Genomic DNA, 25,198 nt, shown 5'->3' with positions numbered 1-25,198 from the left:
TGGACGGTACGGATCGTTTTATCTCTTCTCGCCGGCTATGAGAAAGTTGAGATTACACGGAAATAAGGCTCGTGGTTGTCGCCTCACGGTGAGAAGAATTCGTCTCCAGCGATTTGCATACGTTCAATGTTAACGAACGAAATTCCTGACTAGGTACGAGCATGAGAAGAAAGAAACAACCGTGTGGAACGTGTTCAGTTCGTGTTATACTGACATCGTTTGTTCGCTACGTTATGGACGAAGGTACTCGAAGATGCTTATAGCTTTGAATCGTCAACTAGATTATTTTTTTTTTAAGTGAACCGCACGATCGCTCGAGAGTAGTTTGAGGAAACTCGATGTTGCTGCGTTGAGGCGATTAACGTCATACGGTGGTGGCGATGCTGTTGAAATTAATAATATTGGTAGCGTTATCGATGACGATATCGTCATATTTAATTCTAGAAAAATAATGCTTAGGATCAGTGGATATTGATACCTTGCGTTTTAAAATATTTTTGCGATTCTTCTGGTATGGTACTGTACCTTTGGTAAATAGGAGAAATGAAATCAAAATCAGACTCCTTCGACATTTTGTTAAGGACTCGCGTTACATCTTATCGAGCTGATAATAACTGAAATGATAAGTTGTATTCGCGTTTTATAAAACTGGCTCTAACTCTAGTGTTATGTGCCTTTTTACAAAAATATAAAGAACACTGTTGACCTTGTTAATAATTAATAAATTAATTAATTAATAATTCTTCTAGGTACTTTAAGTTTGAAATATTTGATACCCATAAAAGAACACATCGTCCTCTTGCTTTACCTATCGACCCATTCTCTGCTTTATAAGTGGGAAAAATTATGTCGCAGAGAAAATTCTCCCCTAATTACCAAAAGTATAATTTGTATTAATACTTCCCTTATATCGAGAATGTTCCTTTACTCTGAATATCGTTTCCTTCGTCTCTACTATGTTACATCGATTATTACGTTGATGCAACAATATCGACTCGTCATTTTCTATACCGAAAACTAATTTATATTGAAAGTACTCCTTTCTCTGAATATCGTTTTTCGGATCTATAATCGATACTACGCTATACACAAAAAGCTTGTACTAGAAAAAAGAGATTTTATGAGTGGGAAAAAGATGTGAGAAATTCCAGGGCCAACGAGACGCTAAAATTCGAAGCGTAAAAATTCGCGATCCCCGGCGAAAAGAATGCGAAGATCGGAAGGACGCGCGATCGAGAGATTAACGCGTGGAATTTCCGAATGAATGGCATTTTATTGCACGCGAGTGAAATTTGCGTGCCACAAATATTGCTGATCGATGATACGCGCAAGTACGTGTGTCCTTTTTTGCGAAGGTCGATCGGAAAGGCGAAATGCGCTCGAAAAAAGCAACACGGCCGATATGTGTTTGTCTGCGTGACGGGATCGTGTAAAATCGAAACTGAGAGAGGCGAGAAAAAAGCGAAAAAAAGAAATGTTGTTCGGATGCCAAGTGTGCCCACGTATGAATTCCTTTCGATGGCAAATCTCTGCCTACGTAAGTGGTCTCGACAGGGGGCATGAAAAGAAATTTAACAGATTCTTCGGATGCGCCTTTTTCGCCAGAGAGTCGATCCTGTTTTCGAGCTCGTTTCGCCTTTTCCATCCAACTTGCTTACAACAAGTTACAATCTCTTATCGATTTTCATTAGCTTCGTAGCAATTTCATATTTTTATGAACGCGACGATGAACTGGAAATAGAGAACGGTTTCGTTTATTAAATACTACAACGGCTATTCTACGTTGTGCTTTCAAATATCCCATAAATACAGAAACATTCGAGGTCTAATTATCGTTTTCCTTGATTTAAGGAAACAGATTACCTAATAGCTTTCGCTATTAAGTTGAAATTTAGATCGCATCGGAGATTAGAAAATCCATTAGTCGAACTAATTTGCTAACGACAGAGTTCTATCTTCGCTGACAAGAATTACTCTTCTCTTTACTTTCCTTTACTTTCTTCCTAATAATCGCCAAAACCGTTCGATGCTATATACTATACGCTACTCGAATAGTTCAAATTAGAACGTAATACCTAAACGTAATACCTGAATAGGTAAAAATTATCGTTAGAAATTTCTATCGGCCAAAGCTGGAAACGATTAAATTGCAAAATGCATTGCCACGCGAAAAGAGAATATAACGGATCAGCGAATGCGAGAATCGTTTCTCGCGAAGAGGATAAGCGTTTTCCCGATATATCGAGAGACCGGCGGCCGAGGAGCAGCCGAAGGAAAACAGAGCAACAGAATCATCAAGCATAAATCTACTATCCACCGACGTAATATTCGCGATTTATTAACATCGTTAATTCGCTATGCCAGCAAAGATTTTCGGGTCAGAAAATACGCGTGTAACGCTCTTAATTCTAGAACATGTTCCTGGAAGCTGTGCGTGATTTTATCGGCGTTGTCGCGAAGGAGCGTTATTTCGTCGCGTTTACGCGTTCCATTTAACCGTCCAGAGTATATAATTGAAAGCGAGTATCGTTATCCCGACGTGGAAATGAAAAATCGTGCTATCTGCAACGAAGCTTGTCCCTCGTAACCACTTCTTTACGATTTGTGCACGAGGAAAACGTGGCAGTTTACAAACAAACGGTAAAATACGAAGAAAGAGCAATGTTGTTAGACACACGCGGCTACTTTTATCGTAATTAATTCGATAAGGAGGAAACGAATGACCGCGACATAAATAAATGCAATTTTCTCTTTGGCGTCTGTCATCGTGGATCGGCCATGTGCCTCTATCGCGGAAATTGATTAGACGCCGTGGTTTCTATTCTGGGGGAATACTGGTGATATTCCGAGATATTTGGCATTGTATCAGGTCAGTTGAAACGTCTACACCTTTTCGATTGTACGTTCCGTTCGATCCTATACTATCTGAAACTTCGCTCGTGGATTTTTCATAAAACGCAGGTGGTTGAAATATATGTACATTTCAATTTGAAATTTAATTTACATTTCAATCTGAAATTCTATTTGCGTTTCAAGCCGTGTCTCTGGAATCTGATTCACGCTTCGAATCTGAAAATTTAATCTAGGAGAAAAGACGGCGAAGAAATCGATCGCTGATAACGATAATTGCATTCTTTACGAGGGTCGAATAAAACATCTCCTACGGGGACAATTTTCCACGGTTTCTGACATTTCATTTTAGATATTTCTAAAGCTGTTTGATACAAAGAACGTTGGATACTCGAAAACAGGTCGTAGTGACACGGGAATATTTAGATGAAACGTTCAGATAAAAGATGAAAAATTTAACAACGACGAAGCAAACGAATCGCCGAAAGGCGGCTATAAGCGACGATAAATATTACGTTGAAACTTAATTATAAGAAGAAAAACTTTCCGATGAACCTAGTTGTGACTCTCGTACAATGCCATAAATAGATTATAGGCGTTTATACGCTTAAAGCTGCAAAAATATACAGAATCAAGCATCTAGTATGCAGAAATATGTACATACAAAATATCCAGTGTGAAGTCTTCGTTATAATATCTAACGCTTGGAAGAAAATTTCTGTTTAACTTCCGACTACGCTTTAGTTGTACGCTCAAAAATGTGAATTTCAACGAACATTCACGGCATAGCCATAAGACCACCTACACGAATTTTTTTTTTAACCCCTTGTCTCGTAGTATCGAGACAGACTCATCAGACTGGTATGGATTATGGATCAAATAGAACGGAGTCAGACTTGTATCAAAGTTCAATTTTAACTCTGGCTTTACTTCCATATTATAAGACCGTAGATTACTGAATACAAATCGTGTATAATATTTCAACGTTTTGCCTCGGACATAGCGTCAAAGCAGTCGCTAGTTAACGCAGATGTATATAGTCGCGGAAAAGATGAGAAGGCGAGGGGTTAAGAAGAGACTCGCTTCTCACTATCGAATATTACAAAGTGTTGCAATAGCGTTGCCTTGTGCGATCGTGGGCGTAGATTAAATTAACGATGAATCATATTTTTATGAAATACGAAAATTTCACCATAACGCACGGCGATCGAACACGTCACGATGCGTTGATAAGAATCGCTACTATTTCACGGAAGAATCGTTCGTTTCGACATGTTTCTTGGAAGACCGAGAAAGAGGAAAAATGAGAAAGAGAACGAGTATAATGCAATAAAATTTCGTAACGAGAAATCAAAATTATCTTTCTACCCAGTGTAAAAGCAGTAAGTTATCGGGTGCTCCACATAATTAACTTAACAACGAGCATAGCGTTGAGTTTCTCGATTAATCATTAGCGCAAAGAGGGAGCGAAACAGGGACAGAGAAAGAGGCACGATATCTCGCGTATTTATAATTATATTGAGAAAAAAAGAAAGAAGAAAGAAAAGTTACGCTGTCGGATCTCTAATCGAGACTCAGATATTACCGCTATTTACCTTTCTTCTTTGCCTGGTGCAAACAAAAGACTATTTGTATCGTACGGCGGGATACTTAAAAGGCCGTGAAACGATTGTACAACGCGCACGCCAAGTGCTAATAATTTTTCTGTCGCGCAACTATTATGAAAAACGTTTCTTTCGTTAGTCGAAACAGTTCTCCTCGTCCGTGCTTATCGTACTGGCGAACCGTGTCTAATTAACCAACAACCAGCCATTGTCGCATGAATACCTTTTAACTACACGACGAACTACTAGCTATTTAACCGGCTAACGCTTCTAGTAGAGTATAGTTGCACCTGCACACTGCACAGTTCATGGTAGATATTACCTGCGATGATTACGAGATCACGTAAGTTGGATCGCAAAGAAACGTTTGACCCGGTTGTGCCTTCTGTAATCTCTTCTTTTTCTGATAATAGAAGTTACAGCTGACAAGTGACAAAAGAGTCTTGTTTCCTCCGAGTATGTCTCTATCGATTACAGCCGATCTTACAAGACAATAGATCAAGATAACGCTATTATTCGTGTATGTGAAATATACATATATCAACGACATTACTATTAATATCGATCAGATGTACGTTTATTAACGTACTGCTATTAATAAACGTTAAATATACAACATTGCTATCAGCGATATCTTACAAACCGTGTCATAAATCAAATCCTCTGACTTAAACGCTTCCCTAATTTCTTCAAACACTGTATACTAAAATGCATCAGCTCTGTCGAACATAAAATTCCACTGTATCGTACCATGAGACATACCTTTTTACCGTTGTTTCACAGAATCTTTGCCTTTCTCAACGAGAATTTCCAATTTTCAAGCATTTCACGCTATTCAGACCACCTTTGGCGAAACTCTAAAACTCTACCCTGTCAATCAATTTTCCATTTTCTAGGGAACATTCAAAACCTTCTCCAAATGAGACAACGTTCAATTACATACTCACCTTAGCCATAGTGATAGTGTTGGTGGCGGCATTGAGATGAACGAAGACGGACAGGAGGATGGCAGCTTGTATCATCGAGATCATCATCGTGTCCTCGGCTGGTGGTACGTCCTCGAGGGTCGAAGGACCGAAGCCACTGGGCCGACACGCACGTAACACGCACGCCACTCACACGCACTCACTGTTCCTAACACATGGCATCCTCCTTTTCATGATCCCTCTCTCTCTCTCTCTCTCCCCCTCTCTCTCTCTCTCTCTCTATCTCTCTATCTATCTATCTCCTTTTCCTCTCGTTTGCCGTTTATTTCTTCCTTCGAAATGCTTCCACGATTTCGGCTTCTCGTCACTTTCCTTCACGGTGATTACTTTCGACCCTCGAACTCCCTTTCAAAGAACCGCGACGGGGGTAAGTCGCATGTAAACGAAGACCTCGACGAAAGGAAGCAAATGTATGTCCAGCCGTGGCAACTGCCGCCGAGCAACTGGCACTTGCTCGCCTGCTGGAGCAGCCTGTCTCGGCCCGATGGCAGACTCCCCGTTGCAGTCCTGTGTGTTACGCTCCTCTTCGTCGCTATCGGAGAATTTCGATGGTTAAAAAAGTGACGAGGACTTCGTGCCCGAGCTTCGTTACTCGCTCGCTATTTCGAGGAATCGCAGGATCGCTTATATCCATCGTTATACGGTTTGCTTTAACCGATGATTATATCGTCTGAAATTGTACTCGTTTAAGTTTCGGAAAGATAAACTCCGTTAAAGAGACGTATTATTCGAAGGATTATTTCAGCGAGATTTACGAACAACAAACAAGTCTAATGCTTTTATAACGTATCGTTTACGATGTGTGGTAGAGCGGTGTCGCTTTGATCGTTCAACTGTGACTTTTCGATCGCTTTCGATGAAATAATATAATTATGTAGAAAGTTTCGATAATATATGTTGAAAATTATGCGAAAAATTTTTTTGATCGAAGGATATTTGCATACAAATTTTTATCTGCTGCTAAAATTTTTTTAACAAAAACTGATTGAACGAAACGATTAAATCTCCGATACCGCTTATTCGAAAAAATCATTTATGCAACATTTATTTTTATCTCGCTTCGTTATCGCGTCATAATCGCATCAGCAGCTTTTCATATCGGTACCTGATGTTCTTCTTGATGCTGTTGCTCCGTCTGATACAGATAACAGCAAAAATAAACTAATTTCATATGATATCTCGTTTACAATGTTACCAAAACACCCGATGTGCGCGTATAAGAGCGGCAAAAGTTGAAACTACCTATCTATCCATAGATTATCTGTTTAAAGAGAGTTTCGGTTCGCTTGGAAAAGCAATTTCCCCTGTCAGAGGAACGACCGTACCTTAACACGATACATCTGACCACGTTGTGCGTTTTCGTCGATACGAATGAAGCAAATTCGGCGTTCATTTCCCTTTCTTCGATACATACTTCCAGGCATACGTGTAGTTCCGTGCGATCGAAGATTCATGAGCCATCGAGAATTCGAAACCGATTCAGAACTGGTTGTTTGGCCGATGGAATGTAGCTTTTAACAGCGACCGACCAGTTGGTAAAGGGATGTGAAAGGGTGCAGGAGGATCGTACGTTTAGAAATGGACGCACACCTGTGGCCATCCAGATTCCTCGTTAAATTTCAATCGGAGACCTGATTTATTCTTTTCGTGTCCGTAGTTCGCGCTTTCATCACCCTCCAACCGATTGTCCTCTGCAGTTCCGCAAAGAACATCTGGAATTAGAAAACAATGTTGCCGTAACCTTTCGACAGAATAATAGAACGTATTGTTCTTCTGTCCTGTTTTTGTCATCGGTAAATCACTGCGAATGTTTATGCAATTTTACGTCTTTATCGACATAACTAAACATGTAAAACCTGAATAGAAATTTACTTGATCTTCTAAATGTTACAGGAAGTACCTTGACTCTCCTTTGCATATTTTTGCATTTTCGCATTCTCTACGCTTTTGCGTTTTTTTGAATTTTCCAAAAATGCACAAATATCCGCGCTATAGTTATCAGATCCCTGCTCGATGCAACTCGATACGTTCGAATTTTTCTTAACTGTGAGTACTTGGTATCGATTTCGATAAATTCTACAAATAGGAAAAAGATACCGATTAATTGTCAATTTAAGAGGAAATGCGATAGCGAATGAAGTATAAAATCGATAATTAGTTCTATTTGAAAATCCTAATTTCGAAATATCTATCGAAGAAGTTCTCCGATACAATTCGTTCGATAAATATTTAATGCCACGTACCCGATGACGATTCCGTTATGGAACCAACGAATACGTGGTTTATACAGTTATCATTTGTGATTTATAACGCAGAACGACGCGCAAATACCATATTTCACTTTACGCTCGTAGACACTACATAAAGTTAGATATAAGGTAGGTCGTGAGATTAAGCTCCAAGTCAGATTTAAACCTGGCCGTACGTTTGTACGCCGGTCGTTCTATCAATAATTCCTAACGTTGTCGCGTGCAAGCAATATCTATCTTCGAGACACCTGCTCGAGACAAGAAAACACAATGATGGTTAATCGGCCAGAACGATCGAACTCTTCGATCGAACTCGTTCCACTGGTAGGCGTAGCGAGCGAGATAATAACGCGCTATTGCTCGGCTACCTACGTATCCGTGGGTGTAATTCACTCGTAGGGTTGGCTATTAACCACCTTTAAACAACTTTACTAGCTGCCTCGTACTCGATTTGTCTTCCTCTTCTTGACGAATAACTGACAAGAAAAATAATCCTCGTCGTTTCGTTCTTTGTTCTTAATTCTTATTAGAATCTCCTTTTAACTTCTTTCTATCGATCGTACACTGACAATTTATCTACTATGACGGTTATAACGATGTAAATACTAATTTGAAATAGAAATGATTGGAATAAATTATGATAATGAAGTAGAGTTTGTTATTAGGAAAGATCATAAATATTCATAGACAGAAGCGAGTTTAGTTTGAGACATCGGCAGAAGAAAAAAAAAAAAGAGATGCAGTTAGTCACCGAGTCCGTGGATGCATTTAAAGTAGCTGTTGGTATTTGAATGCGCTCGGTCCAGCGGAGAAAGTGGCGAGGATCGTGAGTGCAATTATAGCGCCGTGTCTGAGGTAACCAGGGAGACAAAAGTCATTCTACATTTACAATCTGCTCTTCGGATATTGCTTGTCACTCGTAGTTCAAATAAATCACCCGGCATTTTTAGACACGACTGACTGTCAATTTCCAATATGAATAATCAAGGACAATAACTATAAATCTCTACGAGCCTCTCCGACTTAACTTTCTTTAACAAATGAAAACTTCTCGATAAGATCTGTGTACTCAGATTTAAAATATTCAGATTTCGATTAATATACAACGAATTCTTCTACGTGTAAATTTAACAACAATCCTAAAAATCTCAAAACTTAACATAATCCATATCGAAGAAAATGAAGAACGAGGCGTTCAACGAATGACGTTAATCTTGCACATTCGCGGGACTTTACGATCTCTGACGGGAGACGTTCGATTTAAAGCAATAGCCGGTTGTTAAAACAGTCCCAAGTGATTTCAGAGGCATTTTACTTTCCTCGGTGGAATTCCAATCGGTCGCGAATTCTAAAATCGGCGAAGTGATTGCGTCCCTGCTCTTCGTGCACGAAGGGACTTAACAGGCTGCTCGTTGGCCAAGCCGCCGTCGGCTGGACAGCAACTCACTCGTCGTCCACTCCGGCACACCTGTTCACTCAGGTATGCGATCTTCCCTCTCGCTTTTTCTCCCTCCCTTTTTCCCATCTTTCTTCCTCTCCCTCTTTCTTCTCGTTACTCGTCCCTTCTCCGCTGTCTCTTTTGTCTCTTTCTTGCTCCTCATCACGACAACAGACCAACGACGGTGGTTTACCGTTGTCTTGCTGATCCTGAACCCACCAAGAGCCGGTTCATTCGCGACGTGTAAACTTCTGCTAGTATAAGTCACCCTGCAATTTTCTGCTCCGTAATTATCCTCCTCTTCTTCTCCTTCGCTCTCTTTCCTTCTCTTTCTTTCTTTCCACGTACATGTGTATACGTCTTCGTGTCCGATCAATCCGTAATTGATTAGCCTTACCGGATTCTTTCGGTCACTTTCGACGAAATCGTATTTTTCTATCGTTAGAGAATTGAAGTGGCTGCTGTAGCAAGGAGGCAGCTCCATTTTCCAGTAATTCGAGTAAACCAACAGAAAATCCATTAAGATGCTGATCACTTTTGTCTCCTTATTGCTGCAAACCTTTTCTTAAATTTGATCTGAAAATCATGAAAGAATCATTACCAATATGTATCTCATCGAGGCATACAAAATTCCAAGACCGCACCAGGATTGTAGTTAATTATAGATATAGTTAGTTAGGATCTTAGTTACGATACATCGACTTCTATTCTATTCGATGATATTAGTGTATCTCCTTATCCGTGTATCGTCAGCTGGAAAAAATGCGTCTTTCTTGTGACATTTTCCCGTTCACGGTGACTTTACGGTACCTCCAAGTTTCCATTTGTTACCTCGCTGCGAGAAGTCCACGGCTGGTCCATAGTCCTGTCAGTTTCAGATTGTTTCGGACCGATCGGAACAAGTGGTCGGTTCAGTCTATATGGGGGCTCTTCCCGAGAAGGGCTCTCGACCTGGTCGAGCAGAAGAACCAGACAATAGGACGCCAACATCCAAAGCCCCCCTGCACTTGCCTTTTTCGCCGTGTTACCGTCGTTTGTTATAGCCTTTCTATGCCTTGAAGAATAACGACAATAAAAAAGTCGTTCGTCGGCTTATAATTAGACTCTGTTAATTCTCCTTTCGTTTTTACATTTTCTCGTATCCATGACAGTGTTGAGAAAATTATTACAGTGCACACTATCGCCAATAAGTGCTTCTACACGCTGCTACAATCCGAAGAAGTTGATATTTCTATTACATCTCCAAAATTACGATCGAAGAACGTGTTAATTCTATGTCATCAAATACTTTGGTAAATTTAAACTAATAAAGAAATTATCATATCAGCATCGCTGTGACTTCGCATCGATTTGTGTAATGGATAACTGACAGTGTATAAAACCTACATAAACTCTTAGAACGCGACTAGAAACATATTTCAATCGCTGTAACATCGCAACGTTGAACAGACGCATCTAAATCAGGTATTTCCACAGGATCGATTTTTATATGCTTTCAATTATTGCTCTTTTAATTATACTAATTAAATAGTAACTATAGATTACATCAATATCTACTAATTATATATATACGATTATATTTTATACATTTGCATGAATTCGAAAGTGTTCTAATATGTACTTATGGACGACAGTGTATCTATTATAACGTAAAAACGTGAATATGGAATGTAGTTTAATAGACAGGTTTTAAGGTGAAGCAGAGTGACGCTGGTTATAGCACTGTGCGTCTTCTATGCAAATGTAATTCTCCGTTGAACCTCTTCGAGTCTAATTTGCCGTAGGTATACAGAAATGAAACGAGCCGCTGCGCTGCCTGCAAGCGGTCTTGGAGCTTCAACGCATTTCAAGGACGGTGTTAGATTTTTAGAGTGTCGCGCGAACGGAGCTTGGTGCGTTAACTATCGACTTCATTGCCTTCTTGCAACATTTCGCTTGTAGAGAGTATCGCTGAATATTTGTGGAGTATCGCTTTACTGTTATAGCATATAATACTTTTTAAATTACAGTGAATGTATTTCATCAAATATACATGATTAGAAAAGTTGAAATTATGTTACGTTGAAATATCGACTGTTTGGCTAATAAATAAATTGTAAATCAACTGTTAATTATTTAAATACGATTTTTATATAAAAAGGAATGTAAGTAACATATCAAATGCGAAACAAAAATACGATCTATCGTTTCAATGTATTAGACCAATCAAAATCCTGCTATATTATCATATTACATAAAATACTCTTCTTAACTACGTATTCTACTGAGTATTCTTAACATCCTTAAAATTAATTAACGGTAATCCCAAAACGAATTTCTAAGATTCTTCCCTCGTAGCTTCGTACAGAACTTCTTTCAACACTCTCGTTCCATCATCGAGTTTACAGTATTTATAGGTCGGACACTGTTCAGTGGGAGTTTCCTGCATGTATTTTTGCAGCAATATTGTATTATTCTCCTTTTCGTCTGTTATACTCCAAATGTTGATGAAGTATATCGTGTACGGGTTAAAGTCTTGCATCGCGGAAGAGGACCAGGCGCACACATGTACCTGAAGCAAACACAGACAAATGTTTCTTTATTCTTTCTTAATAATTTCTTCTTGCCTTATCGGTATAGTTTGTTTCCCAAATATTCGTTTCATCGAGTTACACAGCCGGCCATAAGTATTAAATGCATCTCAGTGTTTCTAGCTCCCAGTTATTCTGCTACAAATCTGTCATCTCGCTCGCATCATATGCGTTCTATACCGCAATTTTTAACAGATGTAATTTTCAATAAAATTTACAAAAAACTCTAATTGGTGATAAAACGTTCGATAAATACAATTTACAAAAAAAGAAAAAAAAAGAAGGAAATTCCAACGAAGCTTCCAGCAAGCGTGATCCTCGGTAAAATTTCCATTAAATGTAATTAGTAGATGTCTTAATACTTCTAGCCAGCAAACCGTATATCGCTACTTACGTTGGTTTTCAGGATTTGCGCGCAAGAATTCATCGTGTCGAGAATCAAAGAACACGTTCTGGCAGTGTGTACATCTTGCAACACCTCACTTTCTTTATAGCCACCGGTATAGGCGTCGAAGTCGTCGATCAAGAGCACAGAAGGCAAAGTGGCGAAGGTGTGTAGCTGGACGAGCAGCTTTGCCAGAGCCTTATAGTCCTCCAAGTACCTAGGGTATTGATTTCTTCGTGATCGTTTTGCGTTCGATTTCATAATCGAAAGCGGATTCACTGTTGCACTACGCGCGCGTAATGCAACCTTATTACAGAATGATCGCAGTTCGTTCGAAGCAGATGTGATCCACTTGGATTTTCTTACATTATCTTACCAAATCGTATTTACCCTACCTTCTTAAGATACATCGTATCGTTATTGCGTTGTTGTGATAATAATTTATTATCGTGCTACTATATTTCATTATAATTACTATCAATTTAAGCAGCGAACATCTATCAGTAAGTTTTGCGCCTTGTTTTTAGTTAATCGCATGAATCCTACGATGTATTATATTACTGTTATACCGTTATAATAGTAATAAAATCATAGTATTACAATTATTATATTACGCTATCTTAATCAGAATACTATACATGTTATTTGTGACTATTGTCATCTTACATTACATATATGCGTATGTATATGTATAAGCCATATTTTCCTTACGCTATTGTATGTATTCTTTGAGTAGGAAATTATGTCTGGAGAATATTGTTTTAAAGCTTTTTTCTTGAAATTTAAGAGACAATAACGTGTCTCGTAACTTGTAACATAAATGATAGATATATATCTGGAAGGAAAATCAGAAACGTTTAACTGATTACCAAGACCACCTGAATATAATAATTTATTGAAAAAATTCGGCATCGAGAATGATTGGTAACTGCAAAATAAACAAACGGCGCAAGCATCCCGCGAGCAATATAGCTTAAGTAAATGGATGCCGTAATAAACGTAAAATAGCGTTTCGTTTATTGCCTTGGTGTAAACCTGTTTCAAAATCAATAAACTTCGTTTCCAAAAGTGAAAGCGTTATAGCATTTGTAAATCTAATATATAATCAGTCAGTTCTTTTAAATCCAACACAATGTCTAAATCCGCGCACTCCAACCAAGAGTAAATCAAAATTACGTAACGGTACTCGAATAGATCTATAGCGAATCATATCTCTGTCAAAATTTAAGTTTTCTTTATAATTAAATAAACGAATCTAAATATATATTACGTTATCAGTGATCCATAATTAATTGATACGAATTATTACACTGAAATATCGAATTTTTTGGACTCTAATGATTTTATTTTCTAGCATTCGCATAATTATGCATAATGGAATATTATAACGTCATTGGATCGACTTCTAAAAAGCCGTATGCAATAAGAAAACCGTTGTTTGCAACTCGACAAAGTATAGAATCTTGGAAATTTTTGTTTCCATTTAACAGATTCGTTAATTCGTTTAATTACAAGTTAGATCTAGCAGCTTCTTTTAAATTAGAAGATCGCTTTGCTTCTTTAAAATTATAGAATCTAAATTAACAGAAAGATTTCTGACTCTAACATCGACACAAATAGCGATATTTAAATAGTAAATGTATATGTATATTGAATAGATACTTAAATATGTAATTTCTTGATTCAATGAGAACGCAGTAAGCGTCGTTGCTTACTATTAATTTGATTAAATTGATTCTAAAATTTGAACGAAAGCCTGAACTAGATTAAAATTCGTACAGATATTGCCACCGCATTTCGATCGACGTTTCTGCATTTGTAGAAACTATACTATACATAGGTATGCATCTGGTGTATGCATACACGGTAGAACTAAGAAGCGAGATAATTAGAGAAATGAACTGGAACCTACATAAGTGAAAAAAGCAAAGTGAAGTGAAGAGGCGCAGTTAGAGAAGAGAATTTTCCTCTTTCGCCAGAAGGCACGGTTCGACGAATCCTCAAGCGTGGACAGATAAAATCTCAGCTTTGAAAAATAAACGGTAGAAGAAGGAAGCAGCTGATTTGCGACGACCCCGGTTCGACCGTTTATTTTACTCTTGCTTCTGGTGCCACGATGAATCGCGTATAAAAATTGCGGACTTCGTTGTTTATCTAACCGAAAGAACAAACGTTTCGAAACTGCCTCGTTTTATCCGCGAAGGATTAGCTTCGTAAGCGTTCGCATAGTTAAAATTGACTTGGAAAAAAATGAAAACGATATCGATCATTTTTCATGCGTTTCATCTCCATCTTGTTGTTGGTATTAATTCTCCGTGTGGATACGTATATACGATATGATTGACCGAGGTATAATTAAGAATTTTCTCTTGAATTTCTTATTTCTGAAGAAGCATCATTTTTTCAAGGAAAAATCGGCCAAGAATAGAGTTTTGAAACATAATTTTTTTACACAAATCTAATCTGCAGGCTGTTTCTGTAAAATCGTTTCAAGTATCATTCGTTAAATGACTAATAAAACGTTAAAATCAAAGATAATTTCGAACGATTAACGATAACGAAAGTATAAGTTTCATGCGTATATGTACGTACATACGTGAAAATAGTCCTTCTTTTTTCAATTCTTTATGAAGCGTTCGATTTATTTATTGTTACATTTATACCACGCTATATTTGCAAATTGTAACTCGGTTCAAGCAAATTTATTCAACGATGAATCAAAGTTCTTTGTGCGCTACTATACTGCGTATTTCATTGTAGTTCGCTACATAAAGCAGCTGAGAATGAGTAACCTCTCTGGCGTGATCTATGTGCAGTTAACGCAGCCTCTTCTGAAAATACGATCGCTTCTAAACAACGCATAAGTTTATGCACGTAGAATGTCAATACCTGTCGCGTGTGACGTGTAAAGTAACTAATGTTCCTTGATCTATCGCTTCCGGTACGTTGAACAAACTTCTCGAATTCGAAACCGTTCTACATATTATTATTCTATGGCGTAACGCTGCGATCCTTCACTATGATTCCATCGGTTATTAAACAGTAGCTCGCGAAAGCATTTGAATGCTTATAGAAATTTTGTATATTGTCTGTGTTATACGAAACATTTCGAGATTCCGTTAGCATTATCACGAGATACCAATTGTTATATTGATAAAGTTTGAAATAAATCTGAAAATATATATAGTAATTACAAAATATTTAATGCAAATATATATTTCACAGAGGTCGTAGAAGTATCAAGCAATTATTCGTTACATTCGCAAGTCTTAATATTCAGTGAGAAAATATCATCTTTAACATTTATTATATGCTTAAGGTGACTCTTCGTGCTGTATTCTAATTTTTTAGTAAATATATGTTTACAGCAAATGTCTTGTAACTTTTGTTTACATTCTCAGATTGATTTCAGATTTAACCAGTGTATTCAGGATAATTACGCCTCACTGCGATAAAAACGAAATGCAATTTCTAAATGTTTTATATAATACACGTAACATATATACGGAGGTTTTCTATGGTAAAAAAAAGTCTTATAGCTGCTATATGACTCAAAACGACCATGAACGAGTTTTGGAAACATGACACGATCTTCTTTCTTCTTAGAAGATCAAAAAGAACTAATAAATTCCTCCGCGTCTTAGAACGAAGTGAGTAAGTCCGCAATATATTAACCGACATTCGAGATTCAAAATTCAAGTGAAACAAACGATTTCAAAATAAGCGATTTAGTTTAGTTAAATGGATATAAATCTGGCGCTCTTTTTAGAAACGAATCCCGAAGGCCGATGCACGTGCAGAAGCGCCGCAAGAAAAGTGTTCCGCTTACATAAATCTCATCAGCTTGAAAGCCGCGGGTGCTGGATTACTTCTATCGTGACAGGCTGCCGGCAGTCTCTCCAAAGGAGTCGGTGTAATGTAAACGACGCGGCGTCCTTCTTCGGCCCAGTAAATTGCTACCTACGAAGGAAAACTCGATTCCGAAAATGTCCATACCATTTTTAACAAAGCAGTTCCATAACGAGCACCGACCGTGCAATAATGTTGACTTTTAATGCTAATATTTAGAATGCTTTTGAGATTTGGAAACAACGTATCAATCTTATCATGTTTCTGTATATTTTCATATGTTCTAGGCGCTATATATTGTATACAGCACTGCCTTGCTAACTGACGAAAACCCTGCATTGCTAACTGGCCATTAATATCCCCACCACTCCTTGTACGTCTTCGTGAGGCGGAGGAAACATTTCAAATATGCTTCGATACTTAGAAAGACTTATCTCATTACGGATCGACGTTTCACATTTGTCATTTTTAAAGTATGTTATCAAATTCTGTTTATTAACATTCGGGCTACGCAAGGGAATTCCAAGGAATCGTTTAATATTTTTTTCGTCACTATTTCTTCCATGTTGATTCTACGGTTCTATGAAATTTAAAGAAGTTGAAATATTTATAATATTATAAGAAATTATACATGTATGTTACTTTGTCCTCAATGCATTGAAACTCTTGATAGGTCTTGAGTTTTTAAAATTTTGATAAATTTTGAAATTACTGATATATTTTAGTTTTGAAACCTTGAAAGGTATTGAATATGTATGATATTAAATATAAATTGATAGATTTCTTTATTTTAAGATATGAAGGACAAAACAACATATCAGGAGAAAAAATAATTACTATTAAACTTTTAAGATTTTGAAATCTATCTAGATTTTTTAAAAATTCATGATTTATAGAAATTTTAAAAACTAAAAATCTGTGAAGGTTTAAAATTCAAGAATTATCAAGTCTTTCGAAAATTTCAGATATCGAGTCATATTCGATGTAATCCGAATTCTTTGCTACAGATAAATACGTATGTAATTTCACGCCAAAGAAAAATATCTGTTCTAAACCTTGCATTGCTAATTGGTCATATTTGATCCTTCCTCGTGGCCAGTAACAATGCACAACTGTACACCAATATCTTATCGACACGAATATTTGAAATAAATTTGAATAAATAAATAAATTTGAATAAAATAAATTTTTGCAATTGCATGTAAACGTTTAAACAATTTTTTAATAACCCATTAAGTATCTCTAATCTATTTAAATTTTGATCTTTTTGGAAAAAGAAATTAAAAAATCTTATTCTATATTGTATCCAGTTCGCGTAAATTTCTCTATCACTGTGTAATCCTAATTCCACTATTTATTTTAAGTTACTGAACTACGTTTGTATGTACAAAATATTATAATGTTTATATTTTTTGATTGATTTACCTCAAACATAAAAGATTGACTCAACTCTGCTGGTCCACAAAGCAACGTCGATTTCACATTAGACTTTACGGAGAACATACTTTGCTTCAATCTTCCAATCGTATATGTAGGTTATATAATTATCGCAATCGGAGATACGATTGATTTCTTTTTTTCCTTCAGTAATTAGATCTATCCCAAGTATAGAAAATATTTGTAACGAATCTTTCAACATAAAGTCTTATTAAAAAGTGTTTTTCAAACTGCGGTTTACATCTTTTAAGCAAGTTTGTCATAAACACTAACGACCAAAGATTTGAACGAAATGTTCGCCGCTGTGGCGGCACGCGACGGTAAGAACTCGCGTCATCTACAATCTACTTTATCGGTTTAGTATGAAGTGAAATATATTCATGGTTGCTCAATATTTTTATTTCTTTTTTCACAGATTCTTCCATAAAAATATAAAGATAATGTACGCGAGGCATATGTTACCGTGTATGCGATATAGGAATAGGAATAGAACGCTGCATAGAGGCGCTTTCTATCCTTATCTAATGAGGTATGTGTCTAACGCCGCTCGTTGATCGATGTTGTACTTACATATTTACTATACGAATATGTAGCGAATATGCACGAATAGTTCTTTATACAGCATTCTCTTCCTATTCCTATATCGCTTTTTCAGCTCGTTCACGCACTCTATTTTTATATCCCTGTGGATTTTTTTTACAACAACACGGTGAAAACCACAGAAGAAGGAGTCTCTTTCTTTTTATATGAAAGTTTGCTTTGATTTCGAGAAGAGGCGCTGAGATCGTACAATCACATCGCTCTTTCTCGATAGAACCGCATCTACGAAATGAACCTTTTTACTTCTGCTTTTACGAAAACGTGTATGCAAGTGTATATCTTGTGTGTAAATAGTTGTTTCTACCAGATTGTTCCCGATTCCCTGGCAAATTTTAGGCAAGGAATATTCAATTCCTACGGTAAATCGCGGACGCAGGATTACTATAGAATGAATACGCATAATCTACAGAAATGGAGGCGTAAGTCCTCTGCCATATTGGACAGATTTTCTAAATATCCAAGGCCGATACAATGAGACGATTCGCTTGTACCGTCGCAAACTTGTCAGGGACGTCAGGTTAAGTGAGCTGAAAACTGGAGAAACACAGCCCACATCACAACAGCGAAGTCAAAGTAAATCGTGAGAATTTCCGTGCTATAATTTGTCTAATGCACAGTCGTACATACAGGTGTAGGAACTTTCGTAGTGGGGGTAAGGCTCTTAATGTCGAGAGTTGTGCTTTACAAACCATGGCGCTACTATAGAGCCTCGATTTATTTGTTAGGATTTTGCATTTAGCGCCATCCTGCGGCAAAAACAATATCTGCGTACAATAAAGGTAAAGAATATAAGGTAACCTAAACTACATCTCGTCATTTTTCACAATTTATTTAAAATAAATACATGTACATTATTTCATCTGGTACAGAAAAAAGGTTGTTTAAACAGACACTCATTATGTGATTCATTAATAAATACTATTATTTCTAATGAAAAAGCATAATTTCAAAATCAAACGTATTTTTAATGCTTTTATAGTATGTACGTACATATATTAGACGCATCTATCGGAGGATCATAGCGGAAAATAAATTTGTTTTTAATTTTTTTTTTTTGATTCATTAAAAAATTTTATAACTAGATACTATACTATTTAATATTCTTCAAAATATTTTTCATATATTCCCTAACCCGATCCCTAACGCCCTATCTAATCAATGCTACCCATTTTCCACGAAGATTCTCGTTCTTCGCTATAAAAATAATTTTTTATAATACTAACTTTTATTTGGGCTACAGTTCGGCACAATACATGATCTTTGTATATTGAATTGAAGTACATTATTATCAAATAGATATGATTATAATAATATGTATTGTAACTATAAGTATAGTGTATTGTTGCAACACTTGCGTACTACATGATGTTTAAAGTAAAGCTTCTATTTAAAAAAAAGTATCGCTTCAAACCGACTTTTATTTTTGCGCGAGATTCTTTGCCAGGTAGCCGCAGCTACGCTGCAGCTCGTTTACCAACCGAGCGTATATGCATGGTTTACCGCCATAATACAGAAGTATTGCAGGTGCAGACACAAGATCGCGTTGTGCAACGAATCCTTGCAAATAGATCCAGTTACCTTGTTGCGGACAGATTGGCCAACATCGTCCGGTCATTAAGACTTATCCCTCCGTAGGAGTTTCCAGACCTGTGTACGACCGTACTGTATATTCCTAATCGCAGGCTCCTATATCTATACATACTATACACTTACTGTTAGTATAAGTTCTATGTGCGTGTGAGACAGTGCATACGACGAGTACACATTACCGATACCGATCATACTTTTTCATTCAAATGCAAATTTAGGTTATGCAAACGTAAACAGAATATGAATTGTGTTTACAAATCAATGTTATTGGACGTTGACTGTGAATATTGAAAAAAATAATGAAAGAACTAAATGAAACATAAATTATTATACGGTGATTTATAGATTTTATTCTATTGCAGCATAAAATTTTTTAACTAAAAGATGACGAGTGAAATTCAAATCACTACCATTGTTAATGATATTTTAGTAAGTATACATTATGTGTACATTAACTAATGCATTTATTTTATGCTGTTTATCTGTCTTATTATTTATTATTGTTGTTTTATAGTAACTTAAAAAAACAGATTAAGGTTAAGATTCAATTTTTTGCAGCTATATAATTACAATTATTTCAGACTAAATAAACATCTGTTTAATATAGATATTTACACACTTGTTTCTAAATAGTTTTTTATCGAAGATGGTATTAATGAAAATAATAGTCATATTATTTCTATATTCTTCCCTCTCAGTCTTGTTGCAATCTAAAATTATATTTTTATTTCAATAATAATTATCTTTATCACTTTGTAAATCTACTATAGAAAGTGGAAGCTATAGAAGAAGCTTTTAGTTGTGTTTTGGTGCATCACCCAAACAGTGAAAGCGAGAAAATAGCAACATGGCAAACAGAATTATCATCTGCTATGTCAAATTTATCCAAAGAACAGCAAGAGAATGCAGTAAGACAATTTTTATCTATGGCAGCAGCAATGACTAATCATAAGAGATTGCAATTATTATTGTCACTACTTGAAAACTTAGTTACATCTAATGTTTTGCCAGCAAGGTAGATCAATTTGAAAATAAGGTATCATTTATAAAATATTATGTGTAAAATATATATAATTTCAGACTTGTGTGTGAATGTATATTAAATTGTGATAAACTTCAATATCAGTTAGAAGATTTTTGGGTCGAATGTTTTGTTCTTATTCGGCACATTATTGGAGGAGTTGATTACAAGGGTGTCAGAGAAATAATGAAGGTAAGTGTCAGCAAAATTAATTTCAAAGTAATACAAATTTAAATTAATGAATGCTTATTATATGCTTATAGGGATGCAAAGAAAAAGCACAAACAATTCCATCGAGATTAGATGCTTCTATTCAGCCTCAATTGAAAGCTTTGGAAAATGTAATTGAATACATTTTTGATAGAAATGCTTGTTTGTTACCAGGATATTTTATTGTAACTGAAATTCAAAAGGCTTATCCTGATGGTAAAAACTGGCCACACTGGGTATGTTACTTCATTCAAAGATAAAACTTATCATACTTTGTTAAATTTAATAACATCTAATATAATTTGTTTTTTTAGAAATTAGCAAAATTGCTTTCAAACTTTGTTGAAAGTTTTCGTAATACTGCGCAAATGGTATCTATAGTTGGACATTCAAAGATGTTACCAGTTGTGGAACATACTGGATATGCTGATTTAATCAATCCTTGGGTACTTGATACCACAACATTAAAATTTTCATTAAAAGGAAATTTGCCTTATGATGAGGATTTACTCAAACCACAAACTGAATTACTGAGATATGTATTAGAACAACCTTATAGTAGGGATATGGTGTGTTCGATGCTTGGTTTACAAAAACAGGTATGCTTATAATAATAAGATAATAGTAATATGGTAATATAAGTATATAATAATTTTATGTTGCTTCTATTACAGCAAAAACAACGATGTATAGCTTTGGAAGAGCAATTGGTAGAACTTGTAATTCTTGCTATGGAACGTGCAGAAAATGAAACGTTACCGGCGGAAGGAACTGATGGAACTGTTGCAAATCATTATGTATGGTTACATCTCTCATCACAGCTTATATACTTTGTACTCTTTTCGTACGCTTGTTTCCCGAGTATCGTAATGGCAATACACGATAAATTAGCAGGAAGAGACTTAAGGAAAGGAAGAGATCACTTAATGTGGGTCTTGCTACAATTCATTTCTGGAAGTATTCAGAGAAACCCACTATCAAACTTTTTACCAGTATTAAAACTATACGACCTCCTATATCCAGAAAAGGAACCGTTACCGGTACCGGATTATACTCAAGCATTATGCACACATCAAATGGCTATTACGTGTATATGGATACATTTGCTAAAAAAAGCTCAGTCAGAACATTCCAATATTCACAGACCAATACCACACACTTTGAAACTTCATCATGAATTTTTACAACATTTAGTTATGCCTAACACTTCTCTTTGTATGGGATCTGATTACCGCATTGCTTTGCTATGTAATGCGTATTCTACAAATCAAGAGTATTTTGGTAGACCAATGGCAGCTTTAGTAGATACTATACTTGGTACTCAAAAAGGTCAGCAACAGCAGCCGATGCAGACGTTACAAAATAACGCAGCCCTCGCAAGTGGACCAACGACGCCATTATCGATGTCAATTTTGGATTCATTGACTGTTCACTCTAAAATGAGCCTAATACATAGCATCGTTACTCACGTTATCAAATCGGCACAATCCAAAAGCAATATGGCATTGGCACCAGCATTGGTTGAAACTTATAGTAGATTACTAGTATACACTGAGATTGAAAGTCTTGGCATCAAAGGTTTCATCAGCCAGTTGCTTCCAACAGTTTTCAAGTCTCATGCATGGGGAACATTATATACTCTTTTGGAAATGTTTAGTTATAGGATGCATCATATACAACCGCATTATAGAGTGCAACTTTTGTCTCATTTACATAGCCTTGCAGCTGTACCACAAACTAATCAAACACAACTTCATCTATGTGTGGAAAGCACCGCTCTTCGTTTAATTACTGGATTGGGATCAGCTGAAGTACAACCACAATTATCTCGATTTTTATCAGAACCTAAAACTCTTGTGTCAGCAGAATCTGAGGAGCTGAATAGAGCTTTAGTATTAACGCTGGCACGTTCTATGCACGTTACAGGAACTGGATCAGATAGTCACAGTGGAACATGGTGCAAGGAATTGTTGAACACAATTATGCAGAATACCCCACACTCGTGGGCTAATCACACTCTTCAATGTTTTCCTCCAGTGTTAAGTGAATTTTTTCAGCAAAATAGCGTACCAAAAGAAAACAAACAACAGATCAAGAAAGCGGTGGAAGAAGAATATCGAAATTGGGCTTCTATGAGTAATGAAAATGATATAATAGCACACTTTTCTGTACCTGGTACACCACCTCTATTTTTATGCCTTTTGTGGAAGATTATTTTCGAAACTGATCGAATTAGTCCGATCGCGTATAAAATCTTAGAAAGGATTGGAGCCCGAGCTTTGTCGGCGCATCTTCGAAAATTCTGTGATTATCTCGTATTTGAATTTGCTAATAGCGTGGGTGGACAACATGTAAATAAATGTGTAGATACAGTTAACGATATGATATGGAAATACAATATTGTAACTATTGATAGATTAATTCTTTGCCTGGTACTGAGGACTCACGAAGGCAGTGACGCGCAAGTATGCTTTTTTATAATTCAATTATTGTTATTAAAAGCTATTGAATTGAGAAACAGAACCCAAGAGTTTGTGAAAGAAAATTCTCCGGAGCATTGGAAACAATCGAACTGGCATGAAAAACATCTTGCGTTTCATAGAAAATTCCCAGAGAAATTTGCTCCAGAAGGTATTATGGAACAAACTAGCGGAGGACCTAGTCAATATCAAAGTTTGCCTGTTTATTTTGGGAATGTATGCTTACGATTTTTGCCTGTTTTCGATATCGTTGTACATAGGTATTTGGAAATACCAGCTGTGTCAAAAAGTTTAGAAACATTGCTAGAACATTTAGGATGTTTATATAAATTCCATGGTTCGTATACACTTCTCTATTAACGATAATAATACAATCCTTATATTTGAATTAATCTGATTCGTTTTGTTCCATTTTTTTAGATCGACCTGTTACGTACCTTTATAATACGTTACATTATTATGAACGTAAATTAAGAGACAGACCACCTCTGAAACGACGATTAGTGGCAGCTGTTTTAGGTTCCTTAAAAGAAATTAGGGCACCAGGATGGGCACTCTCAGAAGCTTATCAAATGTACATGACTCGATCTACTGATGATGTTGTCACATGGATGCCAGAATTAGATTACTATATCCGCTTAGTACGAAGAATTGTGGAAAGTAGGTGATTTTATTAAATAGTATTTTTTAAATAGTATTTTTTTTATTAAATAGTATTTTATAATCGCCTGTCGAAATTTTCAGCAATGTCAGGTACAGCTCATTTTCCTGCTACTGATTGGAGATTTAATGAATTTCCCAATCCTGCTGCACATGCATTGTATGTTACATGCGTTGAACTTATGGCTGTCCCTGTTGCTCCAAATATAGTTGCCAATTCATTATTAGATGTAGTTGCAAAAGGGTAAGATGCAATGAGATATTACTATATACTTAGGTTCTTCAACCTTTTAATTTCGAGTTTATTAGGTACACAGTGATACCGTCAGATGAAATTCATTTATGGATAAATTGTGTGGGTTTGCTATTGGCTGCTTTACCAGAGTGTTATTGGTCAGCCCTTCATGACCGATTAGTAGCAACTATTAGCAGCCCAGGTCTAGCTAATTGGAATTACAGTAATTTAACTCCATTTCAAATATTTAATTTTAATAGCACACATAATAGTTTATTAGAAAATAAATTCAGTTATATGCTGGCATTGGCACATTCTGTGTGGCATCATGCCGGTGTTGGACAAATAACTACTATGCCTCAGTAAGTTTAAATTTTGAATACTATATATTTTTAGTAATTATAATATAACGTGCTAAAATCCAATTTTATTTAGATTTATTAAAGAGAAACTTCAACCAGTTATAAATAGCGAAGAACAATTTATATATGCGTGTCATTTAATTGGACCTACTTTAGCAAGATTTAATGCTGAAAGGCCGAATTGTGTTGTAGAATTAACAGTTCGTCTATATGAAATGCTTGAACAAGTCGATCGAGTTCAAACTCATCTAAAATACATGGACCCAGTTTGTGATTTACTGTATCCTTTTTTATCAACTTATTTTGATATAATTATCTGGTAAAATATTTCTATTATTTTTATTCTAAATATATTAACCTTAATATTAACTACAATAGATATCATATAAAGTACATGTTCGTCGGGGATATGATGAAGAACGAAGTGGAATGTATTATACGAAGACTAAGACCTGCTTTACAAATGAGACTACGATTTATTGCTCACATAAATATAGACGAAATTCAGTCTTCCTGAGACGTCCCTAGTACTAGTAATGCAGAAGTGAATACATGATAACATTGAATATCTCAATATTGTACATATTGTCTTTATAATAATATATTTCTTGCATACACAGTGTATGAAGGATATACTGAAACCAATATTTGAATCTCAAAGTATTTCCATAT

General features: G+C 36.1%; 3 protein-coding genes and 1 long non-coding RNA gene across 8 annotated transcripts in view; 2 read left to right on the top strand and 2 right to left on the bottom strand.

The window, feature by feature from the left end:
* The window catches only part of magu (SPARC related modular calcium binding-like protein magu), a 33,959-nt gene extending 27,965 nt beyond the window's left edge, over window positions 1-5,994 (bottom strand). Inside the window, exon 1 of one of the 2 annotated variants that reach the window (XM_033339378.2) lies at window positions 5,402-5,994. In XM_033339378.2, coding sequence (XP_033195269.1) covers window positions 5,402-5,488 — 87 coding nt within the window. In that variant the 5' untranslated portion in view covers window positions 5,489-5,994. The remainder of the gene's footprint in view (window positions 1-5,401) is intronic. The other variant, XM_033339380.2, reaches the window with a different exon arrangement.
* A 5,307-nt stretch (window positions 5,995-11,301) lies between these two features.
* Window positions 11,302-18,130, bottom strand: LOC143303377 (uncharacterized). Of its 3 annotated transcripts, none has more exons than XM_076622876.1 (5): window positions 17,939-18,130; window positions 17,357-17,712; window positions 15,912-16,042; window positions 12,092-12,299; window positions 11,302-11,678 (listed from the first exon to the last, which is right to left on the bottom strand). In XM_076622876.1, the coding sequence occupies exons 2-5, from the start codon at window positions 17,432-17,434 to the stop codon at window positions 11,445-11,447; spliced, it is 651 nt and encodes a 216-aa protein (XP_076478991.1). In that variant the 5' UTR covers window positions 17,435-17,712; window positions 17,939-18,130; the 3' UTR covers window positions 11,302-11,444. The 3 variants fall into 3 exon arrangements, with proteins under 3 accessions (XP_076478991.1, XP_076478987.1, XP_076478993.1); XM_076622872.1 differs by having other exon boundaries at window positions 17,357-17,527; XM_076622878.1 differs by having other exon boundaries at window positions 17,357-17,527; window positions 18,037-18,130.
* Window positions 14,876-15,939, top strand: LOC143303386 (uncharacterized). Its single transcript, XR_013059593.1, has 3 exons — window positions 14,876-15,401; window positions 15,495-15,732; window positions 15,852-15,939. It is a non-coding gene; the product is annotated as an uncharacterized LOC143303386 (long non-coding RNA).
* A 72-nt stretch (window positions 18,131-18,202) lies between the features above and the next one.
* On the top strand, window positions 18,203-25,171 carry MED23 (mediator complex subunit 23). 2 transcript variants are annotated; one of them, XM_033339374.2, is made up of 12 exons: window positions 18,203-18,541; window positions 19,921-19,987; window positions 20,329-20,573; window positions 20,639-20,771; window positions 20,843-21,025; window positions 21,104-21,388; window positions 21,464-23,606; window positions 23,690-23,929; window positions 24,014-24,173; window positions 24,239-24,526; window positions 24,600-24,806; window positions 24,905-25,171. In XM_033339374.2, exons 2-12 carry the CDS (start codon window positions 19,943-19,945, stop codon window positions 25,041-25,043), a joined length of 4,068 nt encoding a protein of 1,355 aa, XP_033195265.1. In that variant the 5' UTR covers window positions 18,203-18,541; window positions 19,921-19,942; the 3' UTR covers window positions 25,044-25,171. The 2 variants fall into 2 exon arrangements, with proteins under 2 accessions (XP_033195265.1, XP_076478971.1); XM_076622856.1 differs by having other exon boundaries at window positions 18,203-18,620; window positions 18,694-19,987.
* Window positions 25,172-25,198: the final 27 nt, after the last annotated feature.

Source organism: Bombus vancouverensis, chromosome 1, assembly GCF_051014615.1.
Source record: "Bombus vancouverensis nearcticus chromosome 1, iyBomVanc1_principal, whole genome shotgun sequence".
Classification (NCBI taxonomy): domain Eukaryota; kingdom Metazoa; phylum Arthropoda; class Insecta; order Hymenoptera; family Apidae; genus Bombus; species Bombus vancouverensis.
The sequence above is the reverse complement of the archived record's forward strand: the minus strand, read 5'-3'. Positions and strand labels throughout refer to the sequence as shown.

Excerpts from the sequence above, each read along its gene's own strand:
- LOC143303377 (XM_076622876.1), bottom strand. The coding sequence starts at position 17,434 with ATGTTCTCCGTAAAGTCTAATGTGAAATCGACGTTGCTTTGTGGACCA. Across the intron at positions 16,043-17,356 it reads GTCAATCTTTTATGTTTGAG|GTAGCAATTTACTGGGCCGA; the intron begins GTAAATCAATCA and ends TTTCCTTCGTAG. Across the intron at positions 12,300-15,911 it reads TTCAAGCTGATGAGATTTAT|GTACTTGGAGGACTATAAGG; the intron begins GTAAGCGGAACA and ends TCAATACCCTAG.
- MED23 (XM_033339374.2), top strand. The coding sequence starts at position 19,943 with ATGACGAGTGAAATTCAAATCACTACCATTGTTAATGATATTTTA. Across the intron at positions 20,574-20,638 it reads TCTAATGTTTTGCCAGCAAG|ACTTGTGTGTGAATGTATAT; the intron begins GTAGATCAATTT and ends ATATAATTTCAG. Across the intron at positions 21,026-21,103 it reads GTAAAAACTGGCCACACTGG|AAATTAGCAAAATTGCTTTC; the intron begins GTATGTTACTTC and ends TTGTTTTTTTAG.